This window comes from Microcebus murinus, chromosome 19 (assembly GCF_040939455.1).
Source record: "Microcebus murinus isolate Inina chromosome 19, M.murinus_Inina_mat1.0, whole genome shotgun sequence".
Taxonomy (NCBI): domain Eukaryota; kingdom Metazoa; phylum Chordata; class Mammalia; order Primates; family Cheirogaleidae; genus Microcebus; species Microcebus murinus.
The window spans coordinates 1,245,030-1,260,498 of record NC_134122.1 but is presented as its reverse complement, the minus strand read 5'-3'; the positions used below and the strand labels follow the sequence as shown (position 1 = coordinate 1,260,498).

The window sequence follows — 15,469 nt, the reverse complement described above, 5'->3', positions numbered from 1 at the left end:
GTTTTAAGGGGCTGGGGGGGAGGGGGGGCAAAGGAAGCAGGGGATCTCTGTATCCACCCCCAGAGTCCTCCCAGCCAAATACCCCCAACAGGCACCAGCTTGGGAGCATTCCTGGAATCCATCCCCCCACAGGTGGGCCCCCACCCGCCAGGCTCTTCCTGCTGTCCTGTAACCTTGAAGCAGAAGCACCTGGAGCCCATTAACCGCCCTGTGACTGGGTTTCACTGCATTATCTATGGAGGCGAGGGAGTATCCAAAACATGGACTAGTTTGCCCAGGGTCAGCCAGACTGTGGACTGGACAAACAGAGCAGAGCGTCAGGGACTCTGTCTCATAACCCATATTCTTACAGCTGTGGTCTCAAAGGCACCCCAGGGTCACTTTGGCAGTGTGGTAGAACCCAAGGAACATTTGTTTTGGAATCAAGATTATCCACTGATTTCTAGTCTGTTGCTTACTTTCTGTTTTGGCTGAGCACTTGATTTAAACAATAAACTTCAGTTTCCGCACCCATTTAAAAGCAAAGCTACGGGGATGCAAGATGCCTGCTATGTAGGTATTAAATCTTAGCTACCATCCCTTTACTAATTCAAAAAGATTTTAATTTGGAATCACACTAGAAAAAAATATTTTTCTTTGAAATCAACAAAAGGCTCTGTTCTTATAAAGAAAACATGGTTGTATGGAGAAAAGCTAAACAAGGAGACTTTCCTTTTCTCCACAAGTCCTTTCCACCAAATTCACTGTGAGGGTCTCAGGCCCTTATGACTGTAATTGCAACCTGGGCAACATAGCGAGACTCTGTCACTACCCTCCCCCCCAAAAAATCAGCCAGGTGTGGTGGTGTGTGCCTGTAGTCCCAGCTACTGCTGAAGCTGAGGCAGGAGGATGGTTTGAACGCAGGAGTTCGAAGATGCAGTGAGCTGTGAGCTATTATCATGCCACTGCACTCCAGCCTGGACAACACAGCCAGATCCTGTATCTAAAAATAATAAAAAATAAAAAGAGAGATTGAAATTGGCAAGAGGAGTAAGTAATCAACCAAAGGAACTGCCAATGGCTGAGCTGAGTATTCCTTACACATAACACAAATTACAATGTTTTCAAGTGAAAAATGAAGTATTGTTCACTTCCTCACTGAGACACGCTCACCACCCAGGTGGAGATTTCCATGGCCTGTAACGGAGAAGTTCCTCTCGGGATTATCAAGGGTAAACTGGAGAACGTGCTGGGTGGGGGTGCTCTGTCACAACCGGGCCTTCTTTTCTGATGAGTAATGGAGGTGATGACTGAGCAGAGGTCTCCCTGCAGGTCTCCCCCCCAGAGAAAGGGACATCCCGGGCACAGCAAAGTACCTCCAAAGGACCCAACAGCTGGTGAGCAGAGAGCAGCCAATGGGAGGCCTCACCAAAGCTCAAGGGCAGAAGATCTGTGAAGCAAAGGAGACCCACTTCCTACTCCTCTCCAAAAGGCTGTCATTACAGCTTAGCTTTTTATCATTTACTTAAAGAAATATTTGCTTGCTGACGTAGTAAAATAGATAAGTCACTGACAAATTTGTACTTTACTAACATAAAACGTAATGAAAAGTCAATTGTTGCTTCAAGCCACAAGCTGAGACAAGCGTTAGGGACAGAAGCACCAATGATCTGAGCATGAGGTTCACGCAGGAAACATTCTCTACCTTAGCAAACCTCTCTCTGCTACGCAAACAAAAGCAAACCTCCCCTCATCACTTTACTGCCCCAAATTTACCTGAATGAACACTGAACTTTCAACACTCCACCTTATACACAGGTGACCAAGTCCAAGTCATGGAGTGCTTCTGCACCAACACCTCATTTCATTTTAGCAGCCACACTTCAAGAGGGTAAAGCAGTTACTGTTGTTCCCTGCTTCACAGGTGAGGACACCTCTCTGACAGAAAAGTAAATCCAAGAGGGCAAGTGCACAGAGAGAGGTCAGAGGGCCAGAGTCACAGGGCCACGAACAGGATCTTAGGACCAGGACTTCTGAAACCACTAATGACAAACCCTTGAAGGTACCCAGGAGCTTAATGTGAGTTCAGAGGAGACCTGAAGGGCTTAGATATACCTGTGCCTAGCAATGAAAAACTACTTTTTACAAAACAAGCAAAGCCGGTAAAGCAAATTAATCAATCAGCAACTTTCATACCAAAATAAACTTACAGGAGGCAAGTTCTAAACTCTGAAACCCACTAAGTTACCACTATATTTACATCTGTAAGAAAGTATACTTACACCAAAATTCTTTCTCAATTAGCAAGGCCGCCTGATTCCAGGCCAGCCCTCTCTGCTTAAGAATAAGGCAGAAGTGAGCTTAATGGGACACATTTGGCACAGGTCTCCAAAACAGGTTCTCTGATAACTCTTGAAATATTTACTTTTTAAAACTACCAAGACCATTTACTAAATTTAAATTCACATTTCTGAAGGAACTAAGTGAAAATTGTTCATGTGAAACTCACTGGAAATTGATGTGATAATCTGCTACTTACAAAAAGTGCTGCAAACTTGGTCTGAAACAAAGAATTTAAAAGCAATTCACCTGTGTAATTAAGAAAAAGTGCAATGTTGAAATGCAAGTAAGAAAAAGCACAGGACAGTGAAGTGCAGGCGCAGGAGGACCACAATGACGTTTGGTTTGGTTTGGTTTTGGTAGGGACCAGGCTAAGTAGGAATGCTCTCAGTCCCCTCAGAATACCAAGACGAACTCCACAGAGGGTGCTTGTTTACATTGGGCCATGGGCCACAACCGTTTTCACTACCCACCACCCTAGGGGAAACCCTTCCTGTGGCGCTGAAGTAAACTAAAGGGCGCATCTCTGTGCCCTTCACACCCTTCCTCCAGGCACTGTAAGCAGAGGACAGCCAGACAAAGTCAGACCCCAGGGTCCCTTTTCCCCATATCAGTCTCTCCCTGAGTTTCAACAGTCTGTTCCTTTGTTGCATTTCCACTACCTGGAATCTGGGTATGTTTTCTCTTCCCATTTCTAAACTATTGTTCCCTATTTAAAATAGCCAACCTTCGAAAATCATCAATGATCCCTTGGGAAGAAAACAGCCTCAGGGGATCTCTTTTAGTCCCCTAAGAAAACATACTTACTGCGTCTTCACATAGTTTATATACAGAGGGAGAGAAGGGACACCTCCCCCCATCAATGCCACCGAAAGTGGGGGGCCTCTCTGCAGGCCTCGGGATGGGGGAGGGCTGGGGTGGCGCCTGGCCCGGGAGGGAGGGAAGGGCTCCCCGGCGCCCACGGCCACCCGAGAGGGGCAGGGGTCTCCCGCGGGGACTGGCCGCCCTACCTTTGCCGCGGGGCCCCGAGCCGCCGGCGCTGCCGCTGCCCACCGCGCACGGCGGGTCCTTCCTGGGCCTCTTGCTCTGCGGCCGCACGCTGGACCTGAGGAAGTGGTGCTGGTCCTGGGGGCTGCCCTGCGGCGGGGACGGCGCCCGCGGCGCGCCGGGGGGCGCGGGGGTGCCGTCGACGCCGGCCCGGGGGGTCTTCTCGTCCCTCTTTGTGCCGCGGCTCTCCTCGGCCGCGTCCGCGCCGCCGGCCCCTTCTCCCTCCAGGGACTCCTCATCGGCCGACCGCTTGCCCAGCTTCTTGAGCCCTTCCTCCCCGCTGCCGCCGTCGCCCAACTTCACTGTCATCCTGCGCGGGGGAGCGGGAGGCGGCGGGTGAGGCGGCGGCCGGGAAGTTTAGCGCCCGACTCCCTCTCAACATGGCCGCCGTTGTTTGTTCCAAATCCGCGCCCGGCCGCCCGGCCCGGCCGCCCGGCCCGCCTCGCCCCGCCGCGCCCGGCCCCGCCGCCGCCCCGGGCCCTGCGGGGCCTGCCCAGGACGCGGTCGGGCCGAGGCCCGCGCCCTGGCGCCCGGGCGGCCGCGGGGAGGGCGCGACAGCTCGGCGGACCCCGGCCCGCCCCGGCCCGGGGGGCGCGGACGAGCGAGGGTCCCGGCCCGGCGCGGGTCGGGGCGCGGGTCCCGGCCGCCTGTCCCGGTCCGTAGCCACCTACCCGGCGGGGCCGCGGCTCATGGCCTGGCCCTGCGCGCCAGCCTGGCTCCCTCGCCGTCTCGGCCGGCCGGGCCACAGCCACAGCCCTCGCCCCTCGTCCCCACCCCCTCCCCGCCCCCCGAAACGCGCGGGGCTCCCGGGCCCCGCGCACCTGCCCCGCGCGCTGGCCCCCAGAGTTGGCCCCGGAGGAGGGCCGAGCAGCCCAGATCGACCCGGGGACGGGAGAGGCGCGGGCCCGCCCGCTCGCACGGGGAACTCCATGGTGGCCCAGTGCCGCCGGTCTGCCTGCTTATTTTAAAACAGACATAAAGAATAATCGGCTCCGGGTCTCTGGGAATCTTCTTCTCAGGGTGGGAGATGTGTGCTGCTGCGGGGATTTACCAATTAAAAATGCTTTTGCAACAAAGGAGCCTGTTGCATGGAACAGGTTGGAGCCACCCAGGAAAGTGACAACCCGGTTATGTCCTGGTCCAATTGCAAGAATCAGTAGAAGAGAAAGGTGTTAAAACTCTTCGTAACAATTAATAAAATTCTTGCGTTAACTTTGCTACCCACTGCCGTGTAAAACGTCAACGCCAAAATGCAATGACTTAAAATGTCTGCAGCCCAGAAAGCACAGCCAGTCAAAAGCAAGCTAAGAGAATCAAGTACAAACCAACATCTTAAGCCCAGAAATAGTCAGCAACGTGTACGTGTAATGAAACAAGATAAATATTAGATTTCTCAACAGATATTGATAACTACACTCAACACAACTGTTGAAGGGTACAGTTCCATCTAAAAGGAAAACAAGAGTGAGGCACCAACACACTGAAATACAGGAACGTGGTCAAGGACCTCTCAGAAAGATTGGAAAATGGGTAACAATCGTAATAATATCACTACTCTGATGTACTCTGCCACAACATGATCTGTAGCACTTTTCATCTCTTGGAACCGACCTCACAAATCACCTGAGTTCAGGCTAGTTTTTAAAAACCCTGCCAAAGAATAAAACTATTCAAGACAAATCCCCAAACTCAAAGAACTTTATGGCACAGGACTTCTCACTTTTCATTCTCAGCCCACCCATTTCTATCGAAGAAACCTAAATCCCAAAAGGCCTCTCTCTCTCTCTGGGCTCTCCAGTGGAGAACCCCGCTCCCAGGAGACTCGTGCCAAAGCTATCCACTGTCACCCCGAGACTCAAGCAAAACAAACATCAGACGCAATAGAATAAACTCGCCCATTTGCTGGGCTTGATAGTGAAGACACCAACTGAGCACAAAAAGACAAGCTTTTCCGAATTCAGAGGACTTCGCCACCGTACAGACTTTCCCCTAACTGCAAAAGAAAACACGGAGATGGCATCCTTTTGCTGAAAACCCCCAACGTTACTTCCTGACCATTCAGAGAGGTGCAGTCACCTCCAGCTCCATCCCGACACCCTTCCTAGGTTTCGGGACGGGAGGAGCGGAAACCTCCCTCCGGGGCAGATCTCCGGCTGCACGCTGGCGCCGCCAGCGCAACATGCCTCCGCCCAGGGCTCCGCGGAGCCGGCCGGCCGGCCGGGCCCCCAGCGCGCAGCAATGCCCCAGGGCGCAGACGCCGCCCGCGGCCCCTCGGGCTGCACCGGGCCTCTCGGTGGCAGCCCGGCAGGGCAGCAGAACGCCCGAGCTCCCAGCTTCCGGTCACCTTTTTCATCAACGCCTCGCGGCAGCCTGGCTTCCCGGGCCTCCCGGGGCCTCCCGGGCGCCCGCAGACCCGGCTGGGCCGGCCAGCCCCGGTCCCCGAGCGCCGGCTGCAGCAAGGCCGCTTCTCTGGACTAATTCTCCGGCTCGGGATTGGTGGCCGAGAGGCGCTTGCCCCGCTCGTCCCCTCCGAGGGCCGGCGTGCGGCTGACCCGGCTGCGACGCCGCCGCAGCCGCGCTCAGCAGCAGTTCCGGCGACGGCTGCCGGTGGAGATCGCGGAGCCGGCGCGCCGGGGCGGGACCGGGGTGCGCGGGCGCACGGGGCAGGGGCGGGGCGAGGCGCGCGGGGGCGAGCACGCCCCCTATAGGCGCTCCCATTGGTCAGAAACGAGTGCGCGCGCTCGCACGCAAGAGCAAGGGGCGGGAGCGGCAGGGCGGGCCTGCGGCACGAGTACTGTTGTGTCGCCAGCCTCGTGACCGTGCGGGCCTGCGTCTCTTCAGATTGGTGGACCGGCAGCCAATAGCTCAGCGCCCTGGCTGTGATTGGCTACAGCAGTGTTGACGGATGCGTGAGAAGAAGACGCCGCTGTAGCTGCAGGTCTGGCGTCAGGCGCTAACCTGGCTTCTGAGGAGAGAGCTGAGGGCGTGTGAGGGGAGGACGCGCCCTTCTGGCGTTACCGTAGTCCACGGTGTGAGGCGCTTAGGTCGCTCCCACTACGGCGACACGGGCGCGGTTTTACAACTCAGTGTTTCCCGAAACGGGGCTCTGAGGCCAATCCCGCGCAAGCGTCCCCCGCAGCCGCCCTCGCTGCTCTCACGGCACGGGACGTGGGTGCTCGGAGCGCGCCCGCGCCAGCGGACCAGCCCGGCTGGACCACCCTCTCGCCCCAGGGGTCTAGGGCCCCCGAAGCCGCGGGCTCTTGTCGTAAACGGCCGGGTGACGCCAGGAAGCGAGGCTGAGTCGGCCGCTCTTCCCGCCCGCGGCCGGGGGCGCGGAGTTCGGCGAGGAGGGTGTGGGCGAAAGGGTCGCTCCGGTCCTGCGGCATCCGGCGCCCTCGCCTCTGAGTTGCCTTGCGGGACGGGGAGGGGAGGTGTGGCCAGCGCCCCTGGACACGGAGTGCCCCGGCGCGGGCCCTACGTCACCGTCACGCCCCGCGAGCATCCCCGCCTCTCGGCTGCCCTCCCGAGCTAGGGACTCACTTCGGAGCGCGAGGCGGCGGGGCCAGGGCCGGAGCCGTCCGAGCACTCCCGATCTCTTTCGGCTCTTTTCGGCAGCCTGAATGTAGGCATCCCTCACCTTCGGCTGTTTCCGCATTCCTCGCTCGGCGTTGTCCCGGCAACAGGCGGCAGCGCTGCGGCCTGGTGGAGGTGAGTGGCGTCCTGGGTCAGGGCGGCCCAGGTCCTGGGGGCGGCCGCGGCCCAAGGGCCGGGGCTAGGGCCTGCTGGGCCACTCCCGCGAGCCCACCGCTGCCGAGTCCCCGTGGCCTCTCGCGGGTCCCATCGAAGCCAGGGCGTGCTTGGCACGGCGTCCTGCCCATGGGAGCACGGTTGCCACCTGTGGGCGCAGCCGCGGGCGCGCAGTGGGTGCCGAGTTGCTGTGCGAGTTCCTTCGCAAGGGACGGGGAGGGGAGGTGGACACCTCCGACCACCGCCAGGTACCAGCAGGGCAGGGAGAGTGGCAAAAGGAAAACGTCCTGCGCTGGTTAAACGCCGGAAGCTCAACACCCTACCTGCGCCCGGTGCTCGAGTCGCAGCGACGACCCTGTGCGGGCGGGGGCTCGGGGCCTGTGGCCGACTCCGGAGGGCGGCCGCTAGTGCCTGTCCCGAAAGTCCACCTGTGGAGCCCCTTCCTCGGGTTTCTTATGCAGTGACATGGGGGAGACTTATCATAATACCATGTAACCCTCAGATGAATAAGCTTAGCAGACTTCCCATCGGTTCTGAACTGACACTATTAATAGATTGTCATTACGTACATAACTTTTATCCTTAGCCGTCTCTTCTCTTCGTCTTTGGTAACTTTTTAATTATAGAGATAATACTTATTCACTGTAGAAACATTTTAAATGCAAGTGAAAGGAATGATGAACAAATTATACGTTGTATAAAATGGACTTAGGCTGGCCTGTAACCCACTTCTTACAACTAACAAAACCGCAGAAATAGGGAGACTCCACCTCTGCAAATACTTTAAAAATTAGCCAGGTGTGGTGGCACACACCTGTAGTCCCAGCTTCCCGGGAGGCTGAGGTGAGAGAATCACTTCAGCCCAGGAGTTTGAGGCCTCTGTGAGCTGTGATGGGGCACTGCACTCCAGCCTGGGTGACAGGAAAAAAAATCCTGTGTCTAAAAACAGTAACAGCAAAAAACAGCAAGAACATCTCTCCTTGCTGATAAGCATCTTCATCCAGGATGCACATACTGAGAGCCTGTTCTGTGTAAAGCATCGTTGCAGGGGCTGGGAATGCTCCTGCGGCTCCCACCCTATGTGGCAGATCACATGGGGAGGGGATGATCCATCAGATACATTTGCAGCAAAGTCTGAATGCAGCTGTAGAGAAATACAAGGCTGTATGGAGACTCTGGGGCAGAAGACAGGACAACGTAGGAGAAGTCAAGTCCCGAGAGCTTCCTGGAGGAGTGGAGGTTTCCTGAGTACCCAAAAGAGGGGTACGGGGGGTAAGAGCCTCTGGAAAAACCCCAGGCAGGAAAGAAAATAAAACACCATTAACATTTATACTTATTATAAAGTGATGTTTGAAATAAAAAGTACAGAGGGAATCAGGTTAACTTTATGCAAGTGCTATTATAGTTATTCATTATTACCACTAAACTAATGTATCACTGATTTTTAAGAGAGATATTTTCAGAAAGTATACTTGTTAAATACAAATTTCCCATAGCCCAGGAATTAGACTGTTGGCTGACAGCATCACATTAAAACTCACTTTAAAAGGTTTTAATCACCCAGGTTTTGATCTCATGTGTTTTCCCTTTTAATGGCTTTGTTTGAAGGTTTGCGTAAGGACTTTACTCAAAGATAGCAGGGCCCGCCTGTAATCCTAGCACTCTGGGAGGCTGAGGCGGGCGGATTGCTCGAGGTCAGGAGTTCGAAACCAGCCTGAGCAGGAGCAAGACCCCGTCTCTACTATAAACAGAAAGAAATTAATTGGCCAACTAATATATATAGAAAAAATTAGCCGAGCATGGTGGCGCATGCCTGTCGTCCCAGCTACTCGGGAGGCTGAGGCAGGAGGATCGCTTGAGCCCAGGAGATTGAGGTTGCTGTGAGTGAGGCTGATGCCACGGCACTCACTCTAGCCTGGGCAACAAAGCAAGACTCTGTCTCAAAAAAAAAAAAAAAAAGATAGCAGGGCCCTGGCCAGTATAGATGTCACCTCAGTGTATATGTGAGTGTGTGTGTATAGGAGGTGAGGTCTGCCCTTCTTGACTCCCTCCCAGACAGGAGCTGACCATGCCACTGGGGACCTTGGGCTGGCACTCTTTAAGTTCATGGTGGTGACAGCACAATTCAAAAATTTTGACTTTGTTTAGCATTCAGGGCATATATGCATAGGAAAAAGGTAAACGTTTGAAATGTAACAGTTCATGTGTACCCATGTGTCTTCCAGCTTCTCATGGAAGAGCATTTCCTCTCCAGATCCAAACAGCCTTCCCAGATTCCTCTCAGCAATATAGCAGCTTCCTCTGCTATATAGCTAAAAGCAAACAGTATGGTCCATAATGCCCTCCTCTCGATTTATTTATTTTTAAAGACCGGATCTCACTGTGTCACCCAGGCTACAGTGCAGTGGTGCAATCTTAGCTCATTGCAGCCTCGAACTCCTGGTACAATCATGGCACACTGCAGCCTCGAACTCTTGTCTCAGGCAATCCTCCCACCTCCCAGGTAGCTAGGACTACAGGCACATGCCACCACACCTGGCTAATTTTTAAATTTTTTGTAGAGATGGAATCTCTACAAAATGGGGTCTCTGATCCTCCTGCCTCAACCTCCCAAAGCGCTGGGATTTCCACTGCACCTGGCCTATGCCTTACTTTCTTGATAGAAATTTGCAGGTTTTTAATGTTTTTAACAATTTTTATTGTGATGTAAAGTTTACCATGTTAATAATTTTTAAGCGTACAGTTCAGTGGTATTAAGTACATCTACATATTTGTATAACCATCACCACATCCATCTCAAGAACTTTCTTAGCCGGGCGAGGTGGCTCACGCCTGTAATCCTAGCACTCTGGGAGGCTGAGGCGGGCGGATTGCTCGAGGTCAGGAGTTCGAAACCAGCCTGAGCAAGAGCAAGACCCCGTCTCTACTATAAATAGAAAGAAATTAATTGGCCAACTAATATATATAAAAAAAAAATTAGCCGGGCATGGTGGCGCATGCCTGTAGTCCCAGCTACTCGGGAGGCTGAGGCAGGAGGATTGCTTGAGCCCAGGAGTTTGAGGTTGCTGTGAGCTAGGCTGACGCCACGGCACTCACTCTAGCCTGGTCAACAAGCGAGACTCTGTCTCAAAAAAAAAAAAAAAAAGAAAGAAAAAGAACTTTTTTGTCATCCCAAACTGAAACTCTGTCCTCATTTTCTCCCAGCCTCTGGCAACCATCATTCTACTTTCTGTCTCTGATTTTGACTACTTAAGGCACCTCATATAAGTGAATTATATAGCATTTGTCTTGTCGTGTCTGGCTTATTTCACTTAGCATCGTGTCTTCAAGGTTCAAAATTTTCTTTCTGGGCCGGGCGCTGTGGCTCACGCCTGTAATCCTAGCTCTTGGGAGGCCGAGGCGGGCGGATTGCTCAAGGTCAGGAGTTCAAAACCAGCCTGAGCAAGAGCGAGACCCCGTCTCTACTATAAATAGAAAGAAATTAATTGGCCAACTGATATATATATAAAAAAAATTAGCCGGGCATGGTGGCGCATGCCTGTAGTCCCAGCTACTCGGGAGGCTGAGGCAGAAGGATCACTCGAGCCCAGGAGTTTGAGGTTGCTGTGAGCTAGGCTGACACCACGGCACTCACTCTAGCCTGGACAACAAAGCGAGACTCTGTCTCAAAAAAAAAAAAAAAAATTTTCTTTCTTTTTCAGGCTGAATAATATCCCATTATGTGATTAGACCACAGTTTGTTTATCCATGCATCCATCAGTAGACATTTGGGTTGCTTACACTTTTTAGCTATTGTGAATAATGTTGCTGTGAACATGGGTGTATAAATAATCTGTTCAAGAACCTGTTTTAAATCCTTTGAGTACATACCCAGAAGCAAAATTGCTGAATCAAATGGTGATTCTGTGTTTAATTTTTTGAGGAACTGCCAGACTTTTCCACAGTGGCTATACCATTTTATTACGTTCCACTAGCAATGCATAAGGTTTCCAGTTTCTCCACATCCTCACCAATACTTACTATATCTATTTTTTTATAATAGTTATCATAATGGGTATGAAGTTGAATGTAATTTTAAATGATGACAAACTAGCCCACAAATATTCTCTTCCTTGCCAGTTAACTTCCCCAAACTGGCTTTGGAGTATAGAATGGGAGGTAGTAGTCAGATTATAGCTTCACTTAGCATCCTACCTCTCCTGAAGAGGGACAGTACAGCTGTCTTTTCTAGGTCTGAAAGAAAGAATGAGAGGAAAAATTGATTAATTAAGTTCCTGTAATTAATCAAGTTCAACTTCTCTGCAGTTGCTGTGGCTTTGTTCTCTTTGATTCTCTAAAAAAGGAATCTTGTCTTCTACCACCTGGGAGTCAGAAGACAGTCTTGGGTTTTATTCTTTATCAGAAATTGAGTACTAGGTTTTGTTGGTACCAGTACTCTCTCTGGATCAATTTGCTTTCATTGTGTTTGGAATGTTTGCTTAAAAGGCAGCTATGGAAATATAAATTGTCCTTGTTATGACTGGAATAAAAATTTTCAAGGATTACATGTGTCATCTGGGCTACAGAGCTTTTTTCCTTCTTTCTTTGATGGCAGCGAGTTTTATGCTTTTCTGTCACACCCTGGGGCATTCCAGGTCCAATCTCTTGCTTTTGATTTTATATTTTTTCCCTCTTAGCAATTTCTTCCACATAAAGTTGCCTATTATCAGTCCAAAAGGGCATTTAAGTTGCTGAATGTCTAATGATTATAGGTTTGTGATACATCCCTTTTGTAATTCCATATACAGTTGTTTCATTTGTGTTGTTTAAAACTGGACTTGTTTTTCCCCTGCAGGTTTCATCCCTGACCAGTCTGAGTTTGGTCATGGCCCTCTATTTTGATCATCGAGTAGAAGCCCCAGACACAGCCAGGTCACCCTCACACATCAGCTGGCATCCTGTCCACCCATTCTTGGCAGTTGGCTCTGTCAACACAACCTCGGGAGGCAGCGTGGATATATACCTGGAACAAGTGAGTACTCAGCAGCAAAGGCTCCGACTTTTGGCCCTTGTTTTTCTCTTGTTCTCGTGTGTGTGTGTGTGAGAGAGAGAGAGAGAGATATCAAGCCAGCTCTACTGTAGCTTCTCTAAGAAATCAAATAATACCATCATCAGTTCTCACTAAGGTCAAATCCCCAATATTGTAAAAGCTCTAGTATGTAGCAATTCTTTTAGCCCTGCTATTCAGGTTTGGGGACATGTTTAGGAATACTTAAGACAGATTCCACAATCAGAAATGGGCCCACAGCATTGTCTGTGGATCCCAACCCATGTCCCTGCCCGCTCCCTCCTTGACTTTCCACATGGGCCATTCTTTGGCTGCAGCAATAAGTCACCACAAACTGGGTAGCTTAAAATAACAGAAATGGACTCCCTCAGCTCTGGAGGCCAGATGTCTAAACTCAGGGTGTCAGCAGGGCTGCGTGCTTCGGAGGCTGTGAGGAGAATCTTTTCCGTGCCCTTGTCTTGGCTCCTGGTGTTGCCAGCCATTATGGTGTATAGACGCATTGCTTTGGGTCTCTGCTGCTGGTGTTGCATGGCCTTCTCCTCTGTGCCTAAGTCTCTTTTCCTCCTCTTTTTTTTTTTTTTTTTTTTTTTTGAGACAGAGTCTCTCTTTGTTGCCCAGGCTAGAGTGAGTACCGTGGCGTCAGCCTAGTTCACAGCAACCTCAAACTCCTGGGCTCAAGCAATCCTGCTGCCTCAGCCTCCTAAGTAGCTGGGACTACAGGCACACGCCACCATGTTCGGCTAATTTTTTCTATATATATATTAGTTGGCCAATTAATTTCTTTCTATTTATAGTAGAGACGGGGTCTCACTCTTGCTCAGGCTGGGTTTGAACTCCTGACCTTGAACGATCCTCCTGCCTCAGCCTCACAGAGTGCTAGGATTACAGGCGTGAGCCACCGCGCCCGGCCTCTTTTCCTCCTCTTAAAAGGATGCCTATTGGCCGGCACAGTGGCTCACACCTGTAATCCTAGCTCTCTGGGAGGCTGAGGAGGGAGGATCACTCAAGGTCAGGAGTTCAAAACCAGCCTGAGCAAGAGCGAGACCCCATCTCTACTAAAAATAGAAAGAAATTAGCTGGACAACTAAAAATATATAGAAAATATTAGCCAGGCATGGTGGCGCATGCCTGTAGTCCCAGCTACTCCGGGGAGTCTGAGGTTGCTATGAGCTAAGCTGACACCACAGCACTCTAACCCAAGTAACAGAGTGAGATGCTGTCTCAAAATAAAAAAAAAAAAGGACATCTGTCATACTTAATTAGGGCCACCTTGATGACTTCATTTTAAATTCCAAAGGTCACATCGCAAGCACTAGAGGATAGGACTTCACCATATCTTTTTGGGACACCCAATTCAACCCATAACAGAAACTTTCTCTGAGCTCTTCAACTTCTGTAGTCCCCCCCCACCTACGCTAAGTGCCCACACACCTCATGCTTCACCAAGAAAATGGCATTTCGTCTCCCACTCTCTCCTCAACCCTCTGCAATCTCTCTGTTGCCACTATAAATTTACCCAAGCAGCTACAGTCATTGGTAACTTCCGTGTACCACCCCCTAAGTGTTTTGGGGCTTCCATCTGCACAGCTCCACACTCCTGGGAAGTCCTCCAGGAAACACATGACAGAATGCGAGAGAACTTGAGGAAGGGGCTTTCCTCTGCCCGACCTCGGTGAGCTTTGCCGGCTCTTCCTCCTCTTCCAAACTGTGAATCCCGTTGGCATTGCTCAGAGCTCTTTCAGACCTCTTCTCTGCCTGTTTCCTCCTCCCGTGATCTCGGCATCCCCAGAGCTTCAGTTACTGTCTTAGCAGATGACTTACAAATGCTTATCCCCTGCCCAGAAGTCCCCTGGAAGGCAGAGTTAAGAGTCTAGCTGCCTCTGTGACATCTCTTGGGTGCTTCTGATACCTCAAACTCTACAGTGCAAAGCCAAACTTAAATCGTCCCCCACCCCTCCTCTGCCTCGCATCACCTGCAAAGGTCCACCTTTGTCATCTCCCTTTGCCCGACACCCAGCACAGGGACCTGGGAATGACTGTCGACACCTTCCACCCCTGCCTTATAATCCATTGCCAGGTTCTCCCAATCTTGCCCAAGAACCTCTGGTAAATCCGCCACTTCTCCTCCCTCCATTGGCCCTTCCCTCTTCCAAGCTCCTGTCCTCTCCCTCCCGGACACTGGCACAGCTTCTGCACTCAAGCAGCTGCGTCCTCATGGGCCTCCGTCCTCCACTCCCCATGTGGTGTCCGGATCCATCTTTTGGAATCACAGGTGGAGTTACTCCCTGCTCCCATGTCCCCATCCCCTCTTCAAGTGAGCATGGAATCCCTGATGTAGCCTCAGCACCCCCAAGCCTGCCTCTGCCGCCTGCCACGAGGCACTCCTCCTTCCCCGATGTTGGCACGCTCTTCGCAGCCTTCCAGGACTGCACGTGCTGTGCCTTCTGCACAGAAGACTCTCCTTTGTCCCTTTGCTCAATGGATGCATTGATCCTTCCGACAAGAGGCTCCACAGCCCTTCCTCAGGAAATCCCCCCACGCACACACAAGTGCGTGTACACTGCACATCGCCGCTCAGCAGCGCCCTGGGTCCTTGGTGGGCTCTCCGTGTGCAAGGCCCACAGCTGCCACACAGCTCAGCAAGTGCCCAGTGCCAAGCCCAGTTTGCCCACTTTCTTGGGAATAGAGTCTCCCTTTTAGGAGGCAGACAGCTGTTATTATAAATGTTATATTATTGTATTATAATATTATAAATGTTTGGTTTTTAATAAATATTAAATATTTGTAATAAATTTTGAGTAAATATTAAATATTTTAAAGAAATAGTAAATATAATTCCACAATTATAGCAATTTTAGATAAAGTTTTTTAATTAGAAAATCTGAAATATATTAATACTTTTGCTAAGTAAGTCAACAAAGTGTACTTCAGTGTTTCCAATTGGCATGAGGAAAACTTGAGAATTTCAGAATAACAGTTTATTGGACAATGATGAGGTCACAGAATATTGCTAGTAAGCTCAGTAGAAGAATTGAAAACAAACTGAATTAATTTCTGATACCATAAAGCTGCTCCTTTAGAAGATTCTAGAAAACATAAGAATATATAAGCTCATATTTCGTGTGCTATCATTGACAGCATCATCACATGTCATATAGCCTTTGGAAGAACTCCACGGTAGACTCATGAGAAATAACCTCTTGGTATCTCTCTGAAAATGACTCTGAAAGGGTCTCAGAGTCTCTGGACCACACTTTAAGAACCTTGGGGCCACAAACTTCAACTACTGGCGTATTGCCCGTCTTTGTA

At 51.1% G+C, this 15,469-nt stretch overlaps 2 protein-coding genes across 4 annotated transcripts in view; one reads left to right on the top strand and one right to left on the bottom strand.

Moving 5' to 3' along the window:
* Positions 1 to 5,962, bottom strand: part of CRAMP1 (cramped chromatin regulator 1) — a 53,901-nt gene extending 47,939 nt beyond the window's left edge. For 2 of the 3 annotated variants that reach the window (XM_012743474.2, XM_075994937.1), the window contains exons 1-2: positions 5,711 to 5,962; positions 3,330 to 3,676 (exon numbers count right to left, since the gene is read on the bottom strand). In XM_012743474.2, coding sequence (XP_012598928.2) covers positions 3,330 to 3,675 — 346 coding nt within the window. In that variant the 5' untranslated portion in view covers position 3,676; positions 5,711 to 5,962. Of the gene's footprint in view, positions 1 to 3,329; positions 3,762 to 5,710 lie in introns of those variants that run through there. The other variant, XM_075994936.1, reaches the window with a different exon arrangement.
* Positions 5,963 to 6,274: 312 nt separating this feature from the next.
* Positions 6,275 to 15,469, top strand: part of IFT140 (intraflagellar transport 140) — an 85,617-nt gene continuing 76,422 nt past the window's right edge. The window contains exons 1-2 of the mRNA XM_012743456.3: positions 6,275 to 7,074; positions 11,948 to 12,124. Coding sequence (XP_012598910.2) covers positions 11,978 to 12,124 — 147 coding nt within the window. The 5' untranslated portion in view covers positions 6,275 to 7,074; positions 11,948 to 11,977. The remainder of the gene's footprint in view (positions 7,075 to 11,947; positions 12,125 to 15,469) is intronic.